The following is a 15,911-nucleotide window of genomic DNA, read 5'->3' as shown; positions in this document are numbered from 1 at the left end:
AGTCTTAAACAAATCTACTTTAAACAAAAGTATACACCTCACACACATGGTTATGGGCTTAAAATAAATAAGACACCTGTACCATGTCAGATATAGAGTTGAAATGCATTTAATTTAATTTAACACACCACAGAAGACTGAAATATAACATAACTGTTTGACATAGGAACACCAGATTTTCGTCATTCCTCCCATGAGGCCAAAGTGGGCGCTTTTGGTCATTCACTCCCTGGGTGGTACGTGGGGTATTAACTTGCTGAAGCCTATGGGTTTCATTCTAGTAGTGATGAAGTTATTGACCGAGGTGTCAGATGTAGCTCCAGGGCGTCTGTCTGTCCTCGTCTCTCCACTATACTGTCTATGTGTGTCTTGAGTCGCTGAAGCATTGCCCTCCCTCCTTACCTTCCTCTTTACTTTCCTCCCCTCCTTCCTCCTCTTCTTCTCTCCTCCTCCTCCCCTCCCTCTTCCTACTGAATCCCTGCTTGGCCCCCTTGGGGGTCCCCGTGTCCTGTCCGAGTGCCACTGTGCGTGACTTTCATTAGCTACCACCTTGAAGACTCTGTCATGCACAAACATAACCTGGACACACACGGCAGAAAATGAGCTGCCACTCTGGACACAGGCCCGACAACAAAAGCCATTATATTCTCTAGCCTCAATGCTAGCCGGCAGCGTTGTAGCGTAGTGTAGCGTCGCCCTAAACAGAGCTCGGCTGTACTGCAGCCTGGAGGGATGTTATTTCTCTTCATATCCCTATTGATTAGTCACAGAAACAGGTTTCACTTGTCATGTATGGTGCGAGGAGTTTGGCAGGAGGAGGAGGGTTAGGCAGTTTCTTTCTGCTGGAGGGATAAAACGTCTCTGTTTCTCCCTTTTTCTTTTGTCCTAACCATGCTCATCCCAGCTGAGTTGTTTTCTCTCTCTCTCCCCCTCTGTCTATCTCTGGTATTGCCGTCTGTCCCGTCTGTCCTTCTGTCGGCTGGTTTTCTGGCTGGCTTGGTTGGTGTTGGGGGTTTGGATGGGGGTTGTGATGTGGGGGAATAGGTGGCCATGCGTCCAGGAGGGCAATGCTTCAGCAGTTGCATGGAGTCAGTATGTACTCCCACGACGAGCACCACACCACCTCCTACAACTGGAGCGAGAGAGGTAAGGGGGGGGGGGGGGGGGGGGGACGACGACGCACGTGCGGCCCACTGTCCCCAACTCCGTCGGCCAGTACGTCCGTCCTGTGGCCCCACGTTGCTCTGTCACCGTCCATGTCCTGTCTAGAGATGTTCAGGGACACACGCTTGTTGCTCTTGTACTTGGGGTTGACAGGATGAACACGGTTGTGTACTTTATCTCTCCATGGCTTATAGGAGTGTGTGCTGTGTCCAAGGTACAGCTGTTCTGTATGTGCTTAGTGTACACTGTCCTAATGTTTGCATGCCACGGACACACATCTTTATTGCTGCGTTTTTGCTTGTTCAGTTTTGTTTGCTTGCCGGATAATCCAAGACACTGTGAAATGCCATGAGGTGCATTAATGATGTGCTGGTTCTTTATTCTGATACACTTTTTATTTTCTACTGTTAGTAAAGACAGAGTAGGGCAGAGAGAAAGCAGTGTTTAGCTAGAGCCCTTTCCAATTTGTTCCATTTGCTTTTTGAATGAAAATATTAAGAGTGAACCTTGGGCAATGCAGAAATCCCCAGCCGCTGTTAAGTTATAAAGTCTACGGTGTTTGTAGAACAAGCCCAGGCAGCACATAGTCAGGTTGTAAATAATTGAGAAGTGCATGAATCATTCTTGGGCAATACAGAAATACTTTTATGGTGGAGGCAGGAGGCTAAATCTATAAATATGTAATGGAGGATCCGAATGCCTAGCAAGGCAAGGGGTCAACACAATCTGTGTGTTTTGATGTGATGTGTGTGTGTGTGCGTCCACCTATTTTGTGTGTGTGTGTATGTGTATGTGTGTGTGTGTACAGTATGAGTACCTGTGTTTTGTGTGTGTATGTATGCACATCAGGGTATTTCTTGAACCTGCAGTGAGTGAGAGAACATAATAATGGGAAAATTCAAAAGGACAGAAATGGTTTCGTACTGTGTGTTTGCTTTCATTGGGCCATAATCAAATGAGTCATAGATGGATCCAACTGTAACTAAGCACTACAGCTGTGACTTCATGTTGGTTTGTGGTGTGTGTGTGTGTCTGTCTCTGTGTGTGTGTGTGTGTGTGTGTGTGTGTATTTGTGTGTTGCACGTGTGTGTGTGCTCTCACTTGGCTGCTCGTTGTCTCTCCCCCCTTTTAAGCAGCTGTTTTCTCCCTTCTCTATGTTCCACATCTCTCTCTTCCTGGTCTTATTGCCTTGTTTCTCTTTCTGTATATCACCCTCTATTTTCTGTCTGTCTGCATACTCCATTGTCCTATTCCTGTTCTCTCTCTCTCTTCTTCTCTCCACTCTGTCTACTGTTTTCCTTCCTTCCTTTTTTCCTTCCTTTTTTCCTTCCTTTTTTCCTTCCTTTTTTCCTTCCTTTTTTCCTTCCTTCCTTCCTTCCTTCCTTCCTTCCTTCCTTCCTTCCTTCCTTCCTTCCTTCCTTCCTTCCTTCCTTCCTTCCTTCTGTTCCTCTCTCTCTCTTTCTCTCCTTCCTTACTTCCTTCCTTCCTTCCCTCTCTCTCTCTCTCTCTTTCCCTCCCTCTCCCCCCCTCTGGCTCATTGTGTCTGTGTCCTTCCCCGGAATTTGTTGTAAAGCAGAAAGTAGAGAGAACTCATTCAGTCGCTCGCGGAGCTCCAGTGTGTCCAGCATTGATCGCGACACCAAGGAGTCAGTGACCACGCTGCAGTTCGGAGAGTCCTACGGCCGTAAGGGCGATGCTCTGCCTACCGCCTGCCTGTGGGTGGGCACCAGCCTGGGCGTGGTCCTGCTCCTGCCCATATCCATCCCCACAGAAGAGGAGGAGAGGATGGAGGAGCCCATCACCATGGGGCCCAGTGGTGAGCCTGTCTGCCTGAGGGAATGATAGATGGTCTGGGGGAAGGAGATCCCGAATGTGGCCTGCCTTAGCCTTCGTTATTTTGATGTCATTGACATTAGACAGGATTGTAATGGAGGAATCACTCACTGACTCACAGGGTAGGGTGTAGGGGTGCAGGTTCAACAGAGGGCATGGTGGTGGGGGAGGGGCTTACTCTTCAAGCCCACCTAAGCAACAATTGAGAAGAGATTATCGATATGCTAACGTGGGTGTGATAATGGGATTTGCAGGTAGGCATTCTTTGCTGCCCTCCTACTCTCTCATTCCATTTCAATGACTGATATTAGTCAATATTAGATAGCAAGATCAGAAAGAATTGAATGTTTGGTGAATATAGAAAATATCTCGGATGTCACGTTACCGAAAGTGCTATCTTTCCTTATCTGCCTCTTTCCATGGCACACCCAGGTACCGTCCTGATGCTAAAAGGCTCTGTGTTGCGATTTGCCTTCCTGGACTGTGGGGGCGCTCTCATTCAGAGTCCCTATGAGGTGTGGCGGGACCCCAACGGTCCCGAGGACCCAGACCGGCCCCGCAGGCGCAAGCTGATCAACTTCTCCCCGTCATCATCCCAGGAGGCGTGCGGTGACGGTCACCTGGCCGTTGTGTGCTCTGAGAAGCAGGCCAAGGTCATCCTCATGCCCACCCAGGCTGTCCTGTTCACCCACAACATCACAGAGTCCTCCTTCCTCCTGCGGGCTGACGTTGTCTCCGTCTGCAACAGCGTCTGCCTGGCCTGCTTCTGCGCCAATGGACACATCATGACCCTAAGGTATACGGTCGGTCTTTCTCATGCCTGTCAAAAGCTGTCTTGGTCGTGTTCCCTTGATGGATCGAAAAGAACTGTTGTTCTGTCGTATTCCTACAGGCCCATGAGAAGACTTCTACTACTACCACCCTTGACAGCGTTGTGTTTTTTCTGTTGTTGTCTCCTCCCAGTTTGCCCAGTCTAAGACCCCTGATGGATATCAACTACCTTCCCCTGACCGACTTGCGTATCGCCCGGACCTTTGTCTTCACTAACGGAGGCCAGGCCCTGTATCTGAGCTCTCCTACAGAGATACAGCGTCTCACATACAGCCAGGAGATGACGGACAACCTACAGGTCAGCACCCATCTGTGTGTGCATTTGTGTACTGTGAAGTTTAGAATTATCTGTACTTGTTTGTTTGTTTGTTTGTTTGTGTGTGTGTGTGTGTGTGTGTGTGTGTGTGTGTGTGTGTGTGTGTGTGTGTGTCTGGGCGTATCTGTGCATGTGTTTGTGTGTCTATCCTTGGTAATCTCATTGCTCTGTGGGTATGACAGCACATTGCGTCCTGCAGCTTAGACAGAGTGATTTCTCAGAGCCAGTGGTGCAGTAAATATATGGGTGCTATAATTGATACCTTTGCTAAAGCCCAATCATGACAGTGGCCATTGAAGTGAAATGTCACGCTTGTCATGTGTGGTTTGAGCTCCACTGCTCCACTGCGCTGTGGTGGTGGAGTGTGTGTGTGCACAGCGTTGGCGAGTAGTGAACTACGAGCTCAACTATATTTTGCCGTAGCTTGGTGGTAGTTGAACTACATTCTAATCTAGGTAGTGTTTTCAGTAGTTAATGACTTTTTTTTTGTCATGTCGCGCTGTAGCTAACTACTGGAACTACACACTATACATTCAGCAAAGATAAAATAAAATATGGTTGGCAAGAATTTTGTTTCTTTTTCGGCATCAGACCTGCCCAATTCTCACTTGAAACTAAACGCTGACATTCTGTACATTACCTTAGAAAAATGGATGACGCAGTGGAGTGGAGTTTTCACTAATGAATCGCACTTATACCACAGTGGCAAAATAAAACAACATTAAAGCACACATTTACTGGTAGAAATAACATTTCTTTGTTGATATATATATATATATATATATATATATATATACAAAAAAAAGCTAATTCATACTTTCTCATCTTTTGTTTGCGGTCATCTGTTAGATTAGTTCTATATCTAGAGACAGGACCCAGACGTTAGTTCTATATCTAGAGACAAGACCCAGTTGTTAGTTCTATCAGGTTTATATATAGAGACAAGACTCAGTCAGTTTGATTATTTCTATATCTAGAGACAAGACCCAGTCGTTAGTTCTATATCTAGAGACAAGACCCAGTTATTAGTTCTATTATTTATATATCTAGAGTCAAGACCCTGTTGTTAGTTCTATTATTTCTATATCTAAGACCCAGTCGTTAGTTATATTCCGTTTTATTTTTGTAACGGAAGTGTAACTTCATTTATTGCAGTGTGAAGGAATCGGTAGCTAGGAAAACTATATTTTCAGAGTAGCTTTCCCAACACTGTGTGTGTGTGTTGCTATAGAGCCATCACAACAAACACACACTAATAAGAGCAGACATTGGTGAAGCTCCAGCTTCAGACATGCAGTCCTTCTCATCCAGCAACATGACTGAACATGCAGCATAATCCTACTGCCATCTGCTGGCACAGTAAAACTCCAACACTGATATGCTTCTCAGCAAGCGTCCTTTTTGAAATCGGCAGACAAGTGATGACTTCACCTACAATATTTCAAACCTGGTTCATCAACTGCGTGCTTTTTTTTAGCCAACTTGCAATCCCTAAATATCCACAAATCCCATTGTGCGTAATCTGCTGTTGTGTGCCTCTGGTTCGATATGACTGTCACTGTGTGTTTATGTTGGTTAGTTAGGACTGTGTTATGACTGTGTTACTGTGTGTTTATGTTGGTTAGAAATGTGTATTAATGTGTGTGTGTGTGTATTAATGTGTATGTGTGTGTGTACTTGTGTGTGCAGGTATTAATGTGTGTGTATTAATCTGTGTTGTGTGTGTGTGTGTGTGTGTGTGTGTGTGTGTGTGTGTGTGTGTGTGTGTGTGTGTGTGTGTGTGTGTATTAATGTGTGTCAAATCAAATCAAATTTGATTTGTCATGTGCCGAATGCTGAAACGCTTACTTACGAGCCCTTTACCAACAATGCACTTAAGTGGCCTCCCGGGTGGCGCAGTAGTCTAAGACACTGCATCGCAGTGCTAGCTGTGCCACCAGAGATTCTGGGTTTGAGCCCAGGCTCTGTCCCAGCCGGCCGCGACTGGGAGGCCCATGGGGCGATGCACAATTGGCTCGGGTTTAGCCGGCAGGGATATCCTTGTCTCATCGCGCACTAGCGACTCCTGTGGCGCAACGCACGCTGACCAGGTCGCCGGGTGTACAGTGTTACCTCCAACACATTGGTGCGGCTGGTCTCCGGGTTGGATGTGCATTGTGTCAAGAAGCAGTGTGGCTTGGTTGGGTTGTGTTTCGGAGGAGGCATGGCTCTCGACCTTCGCCTCTCCCGAGTCTGTACCGTTGCAGGGATGAGACAAGACTGTAACTACTACCAATTGGATTCCACAAAATTGGGGAGAATAAAAAAGGGGTTCAAAATAAAATAAAAACTATGCACTTAAAGTAAGAAAATTAACAAATAGATAAAAAATAAAATAGTAACACAATAACAATAACGAGACTATATACAGTACAGGCTATATACTGTACAAGGTGTTCTGTACAAGGTATACATGAATGCTTACGAGCCTGCTGCTGCCTACCACCGCACAGTCAGACTGCTCTATCAAATCATAGACTTAATTATAACATAATAACACACAGAAATACGAGCCTTTGGTCATTAATATGGTTGAATCCGGAAACTATCATTTCGAAAACAAAACGTTTATTATTTCAGTGAAATACAGAACCGTTCCGTATTTTATCCAACGGGTGGCATCCCTAAGTCTAAATATTGCTGTTACATTGCACAACCTTCAATGTTATGTCATAATTACGTAAAATTCTGGCAAATTAGTTCGCAACGAGCCAGGCGGCCCAAACTGTTGCATATACCCTGACTCTGCGTACAATTTCACCTGGTTAATATTGCCTGCTAACCTGGATTTATTTTAGCTAAATATGCAGGTTTAGAAATATATACTTCCGTGTATTTATTTCAAGAAAGGCATTGGTGTTTATGGTTAGGTACCGTCGTGCAACGATCAAGCTTTTTTCGCAAATGCGTTTTTGTTAAATCATCCCCCGTTTGGCGAAGTTGGCTGTCTTTGTTAGGAAGAAATAAACTGTCTTCACACAGTTCGCAATGAGCCAGGCGGCCCAAACTGCTGCATATACCCTGACTCTGTTGCAAGAGAAGTGACACAATTAACCTAGTTTAAATAAATTCATGTTAGCAGGCAATATTAACAAAATATGCCGATTTAAAAATATATACGTTTGTATTGATTTTAAGAAAGGCATTGATGTTTATGGTTAGGTACACGTTGGAGGAACGACAGTCCATTTTCGCGAATGCGCACTGCATCGATCATATGCAACGCAGGACACGCTAGATAAACTAGTACTATCATCAACCATGTGTAGTTAACTAGTGATTATGACTGATTGATTGTTTTTATAAGATAAGTTTAATGCTAGCTAGCAACTTACCTTGGCTTCTTACTGCATTCGAGTAACAGGCAGGCTCCTCGTGGAGTGCAATGAGAGGCGGGTGGTTAGAGTGTTGGACTAGTGAACTGTAAGGTTGCAAGATTGAATCCCGGATTTGACAAGGTAAAAATCTGCCCCTGAACAAGGCAGTTTAACCCACCGTTCCTAGGCCGTCATTGAAAATAAGAATGTGCTCTTAACTTGCCAAGTTAAAATAAAGGTGTACATTTTTTTATTTATTTTTTAATCGGTGTCCAAAAATACAGATTTACGATTGTTATTAAAACTTGAAATCGGCCCTAATTAATCAGCCATTCCGATTAATCGGTCGACCTCTGGTTCGAGGTAGTTTGATTGAGATAATATGTACAGTGCCTTGCGAAAGTATTCGGCCCCCTTGAACTTTGCGACCTTTTGCCACATTTCAGGCTTCAAGCATAAAGATATAAAACTGTATTTTTTTGTGAAGAATCAACAACAAGTGGGACACAATCATGAAGTGGAACGACATTTATTGGATATTTCAAACTTTTTTAACAAATCAAAAACTGAAAAATTGGGCGTGCAAAATTATTCAGCCCCATTAAGTTAATACTTTGTAGCGCCACCTTTTGCTGCGATTACAGCTGTAAGTCGCTTGGGGTATGTCTCTCAGTTTTGCACATCGAGAGACTGAAATTTTTTCCCATTCCTCCTTGCAAAACAGCTCGAGCTCAGTGAGGTTGGATGGAGAGCATTTGTGAACAGCAGTTTTCAGTTCTTTCCACAGATTCTCGATTGGATTCAGGTCTGGACTTTGACTTGGCCATTCTAACACCTGGATATGTTTATTTTTGAACCATTCCATTGTAGATTTTGCTTTATGTTTTGGATCATTGTCTTGTTGGAATACAAATCTCCGTCCCAGTCGCAGGTCTTTTGCAGACTCCATCAGGTTTTCTTCCAGAATGGTCCTGTATTTGGCTCCATCCATCTTCCCATCAATTTTAACCATCTTCCCTGTCCCTGCTGAAGAAAAGCAGGCCCAAACCATGATGCTGCCACCACCATGTTTGACAGTGGGGATGGTGTGTTCAGGGTGATGAGCTGTGTTGCTTTTATGCCAAACATAACGTTTTGCATTGTTGCCAAAGTCAATGAACAGCATTCTCACATAGGTGTTGCTTTTGTCCAGGTGAGAAAGGGCAGTGTGGAGTGTGATTGAGATTGCGAATTGGAGTGGGTCTAGGGTGTCCGGGAGGATGCTGTTGATGTGAGCCATGACCAGCCTTTCAAAGCTACTGACATGAGTGCCAAGGGGCGGTAATCATTTAGGTAGGTTACCTTCACTTCCTTAGGCACAGGGACTATGGTGGTCTGCTTGAAACATGTAGGTGTTACAGACTCGGTCAGGGAGAGGTTGAAAATGTCAGTGAAGACACTTGCCAGTTGGTCCTTGCATGCTTTGTTTACACGTCCTGGTACACGTCTGGCCCAGCAACTTTGTGAATGTTGACCTGTTTAAAGGTTTTCTTCACATCGGCTACCGAGAGCATTATCACACAGTCATCCAGAAGAGCTGGTACTCTTGTGCATGCTTCAGTGTTGCTTGCATCGAAGCGAGCATAAAAGGCATTTAGCTCATCTGGTAGGCTCGAGTGACTGGGCAGCTCGCGTCTGGGTTTCACTTTGTAGTCCGTAATAGTTTTCAAGCCCTGCCATATCCGACGAGCGTCAGAGGCGGTGTAGTAGGATCCAATCTTAATCCTGTATTGATGATTTGCTTGATGGTTCATCTGAGGGCATAGCGGGATTTCTTATAAGAGTCAGATTAGTCTCACGCTCCTTGAAAGCGGCAGCTCTAGCCTTTAGCCTGTAATCCATGGCTTCTGTTTGGGATATGTCGTCCCCACAGTGACTGTACGTACGTCACCAATGCACTTATTGATGAAGCCGATGACTGAGGTGGTGTATTCCTCAATGCCATTGGATGAATCCCGGAACATCTGTGCTAGCAAAACAGTCCTGTAGTGTAGCATCCGCGTCATCTGACCACTTCCGCACTGAGCGAGTCACTGGTACTTCCTTCTTTAATTGTTGCTTGTAAGCAGGAATCAGGAGGATAGAATTATGGTCAGATTTGCCAAATGGAGGGCAGGGGAGAGCTTTGTATGCATCTCTGTGTGTGAAGTAAAGGTGGTATAGGATTTTATGTCCCTGGTTGCACATATGACATGCTGGTAAAAATTTGGTAAAACTGAATTAAGTTAGCCTGCATTAAATTCCCCCGCCACTAGGAGCGCCGCTTCTGGGTGAGTATTTTATTCTTTGCTTATGGCCTTATAGAGTTGGTTGAGAGGGTCTTCGTGCCAGTTTCGCTTTGTGGTGGTAAATATACGGCTACGAATAATACAGATGAGAACTCTCTTGGTAGATCGTGTGGTCGACAGCTTTTCATAAGGTACTCTACCTCAGGCGAGCAATACCTTGAGACTTTTTAATGTTAAACATCGTGCACCAGCTGTTATTGACAAAAAGACACACACCCCCACCCATCTTACCAGAGGTAGTGTCTCTGTTCTGCCGGTGCATGGAAAATCCCGGCAGCTCTATATTGTTTGTTTCTTCGTTCAGCCACGTCTCGGTGAAACATAAGATGTTACAGTTTTTAATGTCCCGTTGGTAGGATAATCTTAATGGTAGGTCATCAATTTTATTTTCCAACAATTGCACGTTAGCAAGAAGAATAGAAGGCATTGGGAGTTTACTCGCCTCCGAATTCTCAGAAGAATCCCTGATCTGCTTCCCCTTTTCCGGTGTCTTTTCTTCATGCAAAAGGCATGGATCTGGGCATGTTCCAGTGAAAGCTGGATATCCTTCTCGTCAGACTCGTTAAAGGAAAAAGTTATATTTGCATGATTTAGCATAATTAATCATTACCGTTGGCTTGACTGACCAATACCTCACAAAAGGCTTTCTCTCTCTCCAAGTTGAGACCTTGAAACTGAGATACCTCAGTTGTTCCCGTAGCAATATTCTGTGCTTACTGCCAAGTTGAGGAACAGTGACAGTGAGAATTCCTCCATACACGATCAGTCATTCACCCGCATGGCTGGGTTGCCTTTGTAATCCGTAATAGTTTGCAAGCCCTGCCACATCGGACGAGCGTCAGAGCTGGTGTAATAGGATTCGATCTTAGACTTGTATTGATGCTTTGCCTGTTTGATGGTTCATTGGAAGGTGTAGCGGGTTTTCTTATAAGCGGCCAGATTTGTATCCCACTCCTTGAAAGCGGCAGCTCTAGCCATTCCCTCAGTGAGGATGTTACCTGTAATCCAATGCTTCTGGTTGGGATATGCACCTACGGTCACTGATGCACTTATTAATTAAGCCGGTGACTGATGTGGTAAACTCCTCAATGTCGTCAGATGAATCCCGGAACATATTCCAATCTGTGCTAGCGAAAATGTCCTGTAACTTAGTGTCCGCTTAATCTGACCACTTCCGTATTGAGTTCATGACTTGTACTTCCTGTTTGAGTTTTTGCTTGTAAGCAGGAATCAGGAATATAGAGTTAATGGTTATGGTTACACAGGAGACATGCTGGTAGAAATGAGGTAAAATGGATTTCAGTTTCCCTGCATTAAAATCCCTGGCCACTAGGAGCGCTGCATCTAGGTGAGCTTATGGCTTTATACAACTCGTTGAGAGTGGTCTTACTGCCAGCATTGGTTTGTGGTGGTAAATAGACATCTTTGAAATATATAGATTAAAACTATTTTAGTAAATAGTGTGTTCTACAGCTTATCATGAGGTATTCTAACTCAGATGAGCAGAACCTTGAGACTTCCTTAATATTAGAGATTGCGTAACAACTGTTGTTGACAAAGAGACACACACTCCCTCCCCTCAGTTTACCGGACACAGCTGTTATGTCTTGCCAATGTATAGACAAAACAGCTAGATTTATATATTCCTTGGTCAGCTACGACTCGGTGAAACATTGGATATTACAGTTCATCTGATCACATTGATAGGATAGGCTCGAATGGAGCTCATCCAGTTTATTTTCCAGTGATTGCACGTTCACCAATAGAACGGAGGGTAATGGCGACTCATCCACTCGCCATCGCGATCTCATTAGATATCTCGCACCCCGACCTCAACAGCGCCGTCTCCGCCTCCTCCGAATTACAGGGATTTGGGCCTGGTCTGGGATGAGCATTATATCCTTTGCCTCCGATTCGTTGAAATAGAAGTCCTCATCCAAATCGAGGTTAGTATTCGCTGTTTTAATATCCATAAGCTATTTTTGGTCATAATGGCCGAAACATTATGTGGAAAAAAGTTAGGAACATTGCAAAAAAACACAAAATATCAAAACTGGTGAGGAGCTCGTAAAATGGTGGGCTTTTTTTCCCCTCCGGCGCCATTCTTTTGTGTGTCATAATTAGTGTGTGTGTATTAATGTGTGCGGTGTGTTGATTCAGGACATGCTGGGGGAGCTGTTCACTCCTATAGAAACACCAGAGGCCCAGAACAAAGGATTCCTCAAGGGCTTCTTTGGGGGCAACGCCCAGACCTTCGACAGAGAGGAGCTGTGTAGGTTACCTTCTATATTTTACGTGTGTTATTTATGTGTACCAAGTAAGCATGTGAGAGACAATTTGACACATATGAACCTTTTCCCACCCTTTATCTTTTCATTTCTCTCTGCCTCTCGCTCCTATCCATCTCTCCAATATATTTTTCTATCTTTTTCTTTCTATCTATCATCTCCCTCCTCTCCATCTCCCTATAGTTGGGGAGGCAGCAGCGGGAAAGGCCTCTCGGAGTTTGGCCCAGCACATCCCTGGTCCAATGGGATTGGAGAACATGAAGGCTGCAGCCGGCGGCGTCGTGGGGGACCTGGCCCGAGCCCGCATCGCCCTGGACCAGAGAGGAGAGAGACTGGGCGAGCTGGAGGAGCGCACCGCCCTCATGATGAACAGCGCCGAGACCTTCTCCACACACGCCCACCAGGTACGACCCCTCCAGCCAGTGATTGTGTGATGAAGCAACTTGGGGAAAGCAAGAGGGGTGTGTTATAAGGTGATATGTATCTTACCCTGTGTCTCTTTTCTATCTGTTCTCCACAGGTGATGCTGAAACATAAGGACAAGAAATGGTATCAGCTTTAAAGGCAGGACAGCGGGCTGTGACTGCCCCTCCACCTGGTGGGGGGGGGGGCACTATGCTGGGACATGGACCTTTACTCAACGGACATGAGAGCGATAGAGATAGAGAGAGACACAAGAGGGACTTTGTGTTAACGGGCCTCTCTGTAGGCCGTCTGTACATCATTGTCACAAGACTTGGACAGAGGGCAGTCACTTATCTAGACTATAGTGAGATGGACACAGACCAGGAAGTAAGTTGGTACGACAGGGGGAACCCAAAGTAGATGATGACAGTCCATCAGTGTGTGTGGGTGGGTTACCCAGATCTTGCTGTGTAGATACTCTAAAGTTAATAATCCAACAAGACTGCATGAAACTAAACAGATGATTACAAAAAAAAGTAAAACTGCAATATTAAAAAGCAGCATGCTACTTTAACAGAGGGAAATAAAACAAAATAAAACTTTTATTTAATAATATAAGCCAACAACAGAAAGTATGAAAAAAACTTTATATTTTTTGAAATATGGAAAAAAAGATATATAAAAACGAAAATGTATTCCTGCATAGCTATAAAGCCACATTTTTCTGTTTGCCTTTTTTTTCTTACTTTCATTTGGTTTTTGAACACATTCTGAACACACATCATTTCAGTTTCAATACTTTCTTTACTCAATACTACTAATGATGATACTATTCATATTCCCACCATTAGACACTGAGCTCAAACTATATCGTTATCCAAGATCTCTGTGGTGTACTCACAGTGCAAAAACACAATCTAGTCTTTCAACATATCCACACATTCTGAACAACTGAATTGTCAATTTTACTGGCACTAATTTCATTCTCTTGGCTGCTACTACTGACTAGACCTGTTACCAGGGAAAAAAAAGGTACATTTCACCCCCCCTGCCAGAAATGTGTGAACACAGAGAATATATTGATTAATAATGTGTGAACACAGAGAATATATTGGTTAATAATGTGTGAACACAGATAATATATTGGTTAATAATGTGTGAACACAGAGAATATATTGATTAATAATGTGTGAACGGTCATGGAAATTAGTTGTGTTGGCTGAGGTGCCACGGTGATAGTAGACTGTGAGGTCTGGATTGAGTGTGTTTATATTTCTAATCTGAACATATATAACATGATGTAATAATTCACGTGCCATAAATCAAGATGGGTGAAGCCCCTTACTGTAAACTAGCAAAGAGCTAATACTATGTGGTAGTAATGACGTGTTCGCTGTAGATAAGAGTAGGCTAGCTGAGCCCAACCTTTCAGTATGGCCGTTGATAGGCGTCTGTCGCTGTAACTGGGTTTCTGGTTCTTTTGACAGAATTGTGACACATTTTTTTATGTTTTGTTTTTGTTGTTGTTTGTTGCTTCTTCATTGGAATCTTCTGCTGCCTTTCCCATATTATGTATGAGTTTGTTGAGCCAGTGTGTGTCTCACGCAAGCCCATGTAAAGACAAAACTCGTACTCTTTCTTCTGCCAAAGCAATTCACGAATGAAGGTGTCAGTTGGAGGATTGTGTCATTATATGTTATTGTGGGTGGTGGGTCCCGTGTTTACATTTTGGTATCCAGAGTGGTCCTCTTTTGCACGTTGATGAGAAAACTATGCTTCAGAAGTCTCCATGGGGTCTTGTTGAACAGGAGTAGGCCTAGCTAAAAGGCTGAGGTAGAGTCAGATCCATTTAAACACTATTACCATTCCGGATCAAAAATATCCTGCGGTCGGTCCGTGTTGTTGATCTATATGGAGAAATGTAATAAGAGCGAGACTAACAATAGCCTACCCTCATGAGTCTTGCGGTTGTCAGGTGTCGTTGGCACATAGAGTATATGGATCTTCTATGTTACACATATTGGTACATTTAAGGAATCCAGACTGATATGAGTTTGAAGCAAAGGTGTTTCTATTCTTCGTTTTACTCGTAATTGCTCTTGATGACCTTAATGTAACCCCCCCTTATCCTCACCCCCTAGTGGATGGTGGTAGCCTCTTCTCTCCTAAATGATCATCTATGTACAAAGATTGTTCTATGATACATGTTATTGTATATGTTGTACAAGTCAATAAGTGTACACGTAACACTGACAAGTCCTCTCGTAACTGATCTATTGTGACATGACAATACCATCATTTATTTTTCTGTTTTCAAAGGTTATGTTTGTATTTTTAAATGATATACGAAAGTCTAAATGATTGTTATGACCACAACAGTCACTCACTCTCCCTCACCGACGCTCACATATCCACCCTGCCTTGAACCACAGAAAGGTGGTTACCATAACCATACAGGCAACCATTCTCTCACACAACATATGTTACACAACACAGCTGAAACACACACACACACACACACACACACACACACACACACACACACACACACACACACACACACACACAGGTAAAAACCTGCATTATCACTATTCATTTCACTCTGCTCCTTCTCAGGCTAGTGAGACATTCCTAAAGGACAGACAGTCTACTGTACTGGGAGCCAGTCAGCCCCAGACCCTAGAAAGAGTTGGATTTGATTGCCTGGCTGCTTTCCAGGCCAATATGAAGGCCATTGTCCATAACTGATTGTGGTGGTCTAATGAAGAGGGAACAGATCTATTTCCCTATGTGTACTATACCGTCTCTGAGGTTTGTGTTGAGTTAGTACCGGTGCAGTTAACTTCAATGGCTGAGAAAAAGGGTGTTTTGTTTGTATGTTTATTTTGATTTTATATCAACTGTACAACAATGCTGGCTGGGAGTAAAGAAAAACACAAAAACATAGAAAAATAGGATATTCTTAGGATATTCTTTCTCTGTAGATGTCTGTTAAATGAATCATGGTACTGTACCTGGTTATTCTGGCTGTGTCTAGTCACTGGAACTCTTGTCCACACTGTTGTTTCCTGGCCAAGCCAACCGTTTCTCTGGTTGTTTTCTCAATGATGGCAGCAAAGTTTGTCTTGTTTAAATGGATTCTACCACCTTTTGTTCTTATTGATATTATAGTAGTGTAATAGAGATTACTGAAAAAAGAACTGAAAATATGTTGATGCAAATCGAAAATTCAAATAAACATTGATTGATGTACACACCAGAGAAACCTGTACTGCTTTGTTCCCCCAACTACACAGTAAAGAGCTGTGGTATGAAGCCATAACGATTGTTAAAATTGTAGATGGAAGACTTTTGTAAACCAACATTGCACCAACACTTTAAAAAGTTGGGC

At 43.7% G+C, this 15,911-nt stretch overlaps 1 protein-coding gene across 11 annotated transcripts in view; it reads left to right on the top strand.

The window, feature by feature from the left end:
* stxbp5l (syntaxin binding protein 5L) overlaps window positions 1-15,785 on the top strand; it is a 232,826-nt gene extending 217,041 nt beyond the window's left edge. For 6 of the 11 annotated variants that reach the window (XM_036958794.2, XM_036958792.2, XM_090215591.1 and 3 more), the window contains 6 exons: window positions 2,741-2,980; window positions 3,430-3,793; window positions 3,961-4,126; window positions 11,988-12,099; window positions 12,299-12,519; window positions 12,636-15,785. In XM_036958794.2, the coding sequence (XP_036814689.1) occupies window positions 2,741-2,980; window positions 3,430-3,793; window positions 3,961-4,126; window positions 11,988-12,099; window positions 12,299-12,519; window positions 12,636-12,677 (1,145 nt within the window). In that variant the 3' untranslated portion in view covers window positions 12,678-15,785. Of the gene's footprint in view, window positions 1-1,044; window positions 1,147-2,740; window positions 2,981-3,429; window positions 3,794-3,960; window positions 4,127-11,987; window positions 12,100-12,298; window positions 12,520-12,635 lie in introns of all 11 variants that reach the window. The other 5 variants (XM_036958790.2, XM_090215589.1, XM_036958789.2 and 2 more) reach the window with 2 other exon arrangements.
* Window positions 15,786-15,911: the final 126 nt, after the last annotated feature.

The sequence above is a fragment of the Oncorhynchus mykiss genome, chromosome 22 (genome assembly GCF_057628025.1).
Source record: "Oncorhynchus mykiss isolate SJ-2025 chromosome 22, ASM5762802v1, whole genome shotgun sequence".
Lineage (NCBI taxonomy): Eukaryota > Metazoa > Chordata > Actinopteri > Salmoniformes > Salmonidae > Oncorhynchus > Oncorhynchus mykiss.
Note: the sequence above shows the minus strand (reverse complement) of the source record. Positions and strands in the feature narration are given on the sequence as shown.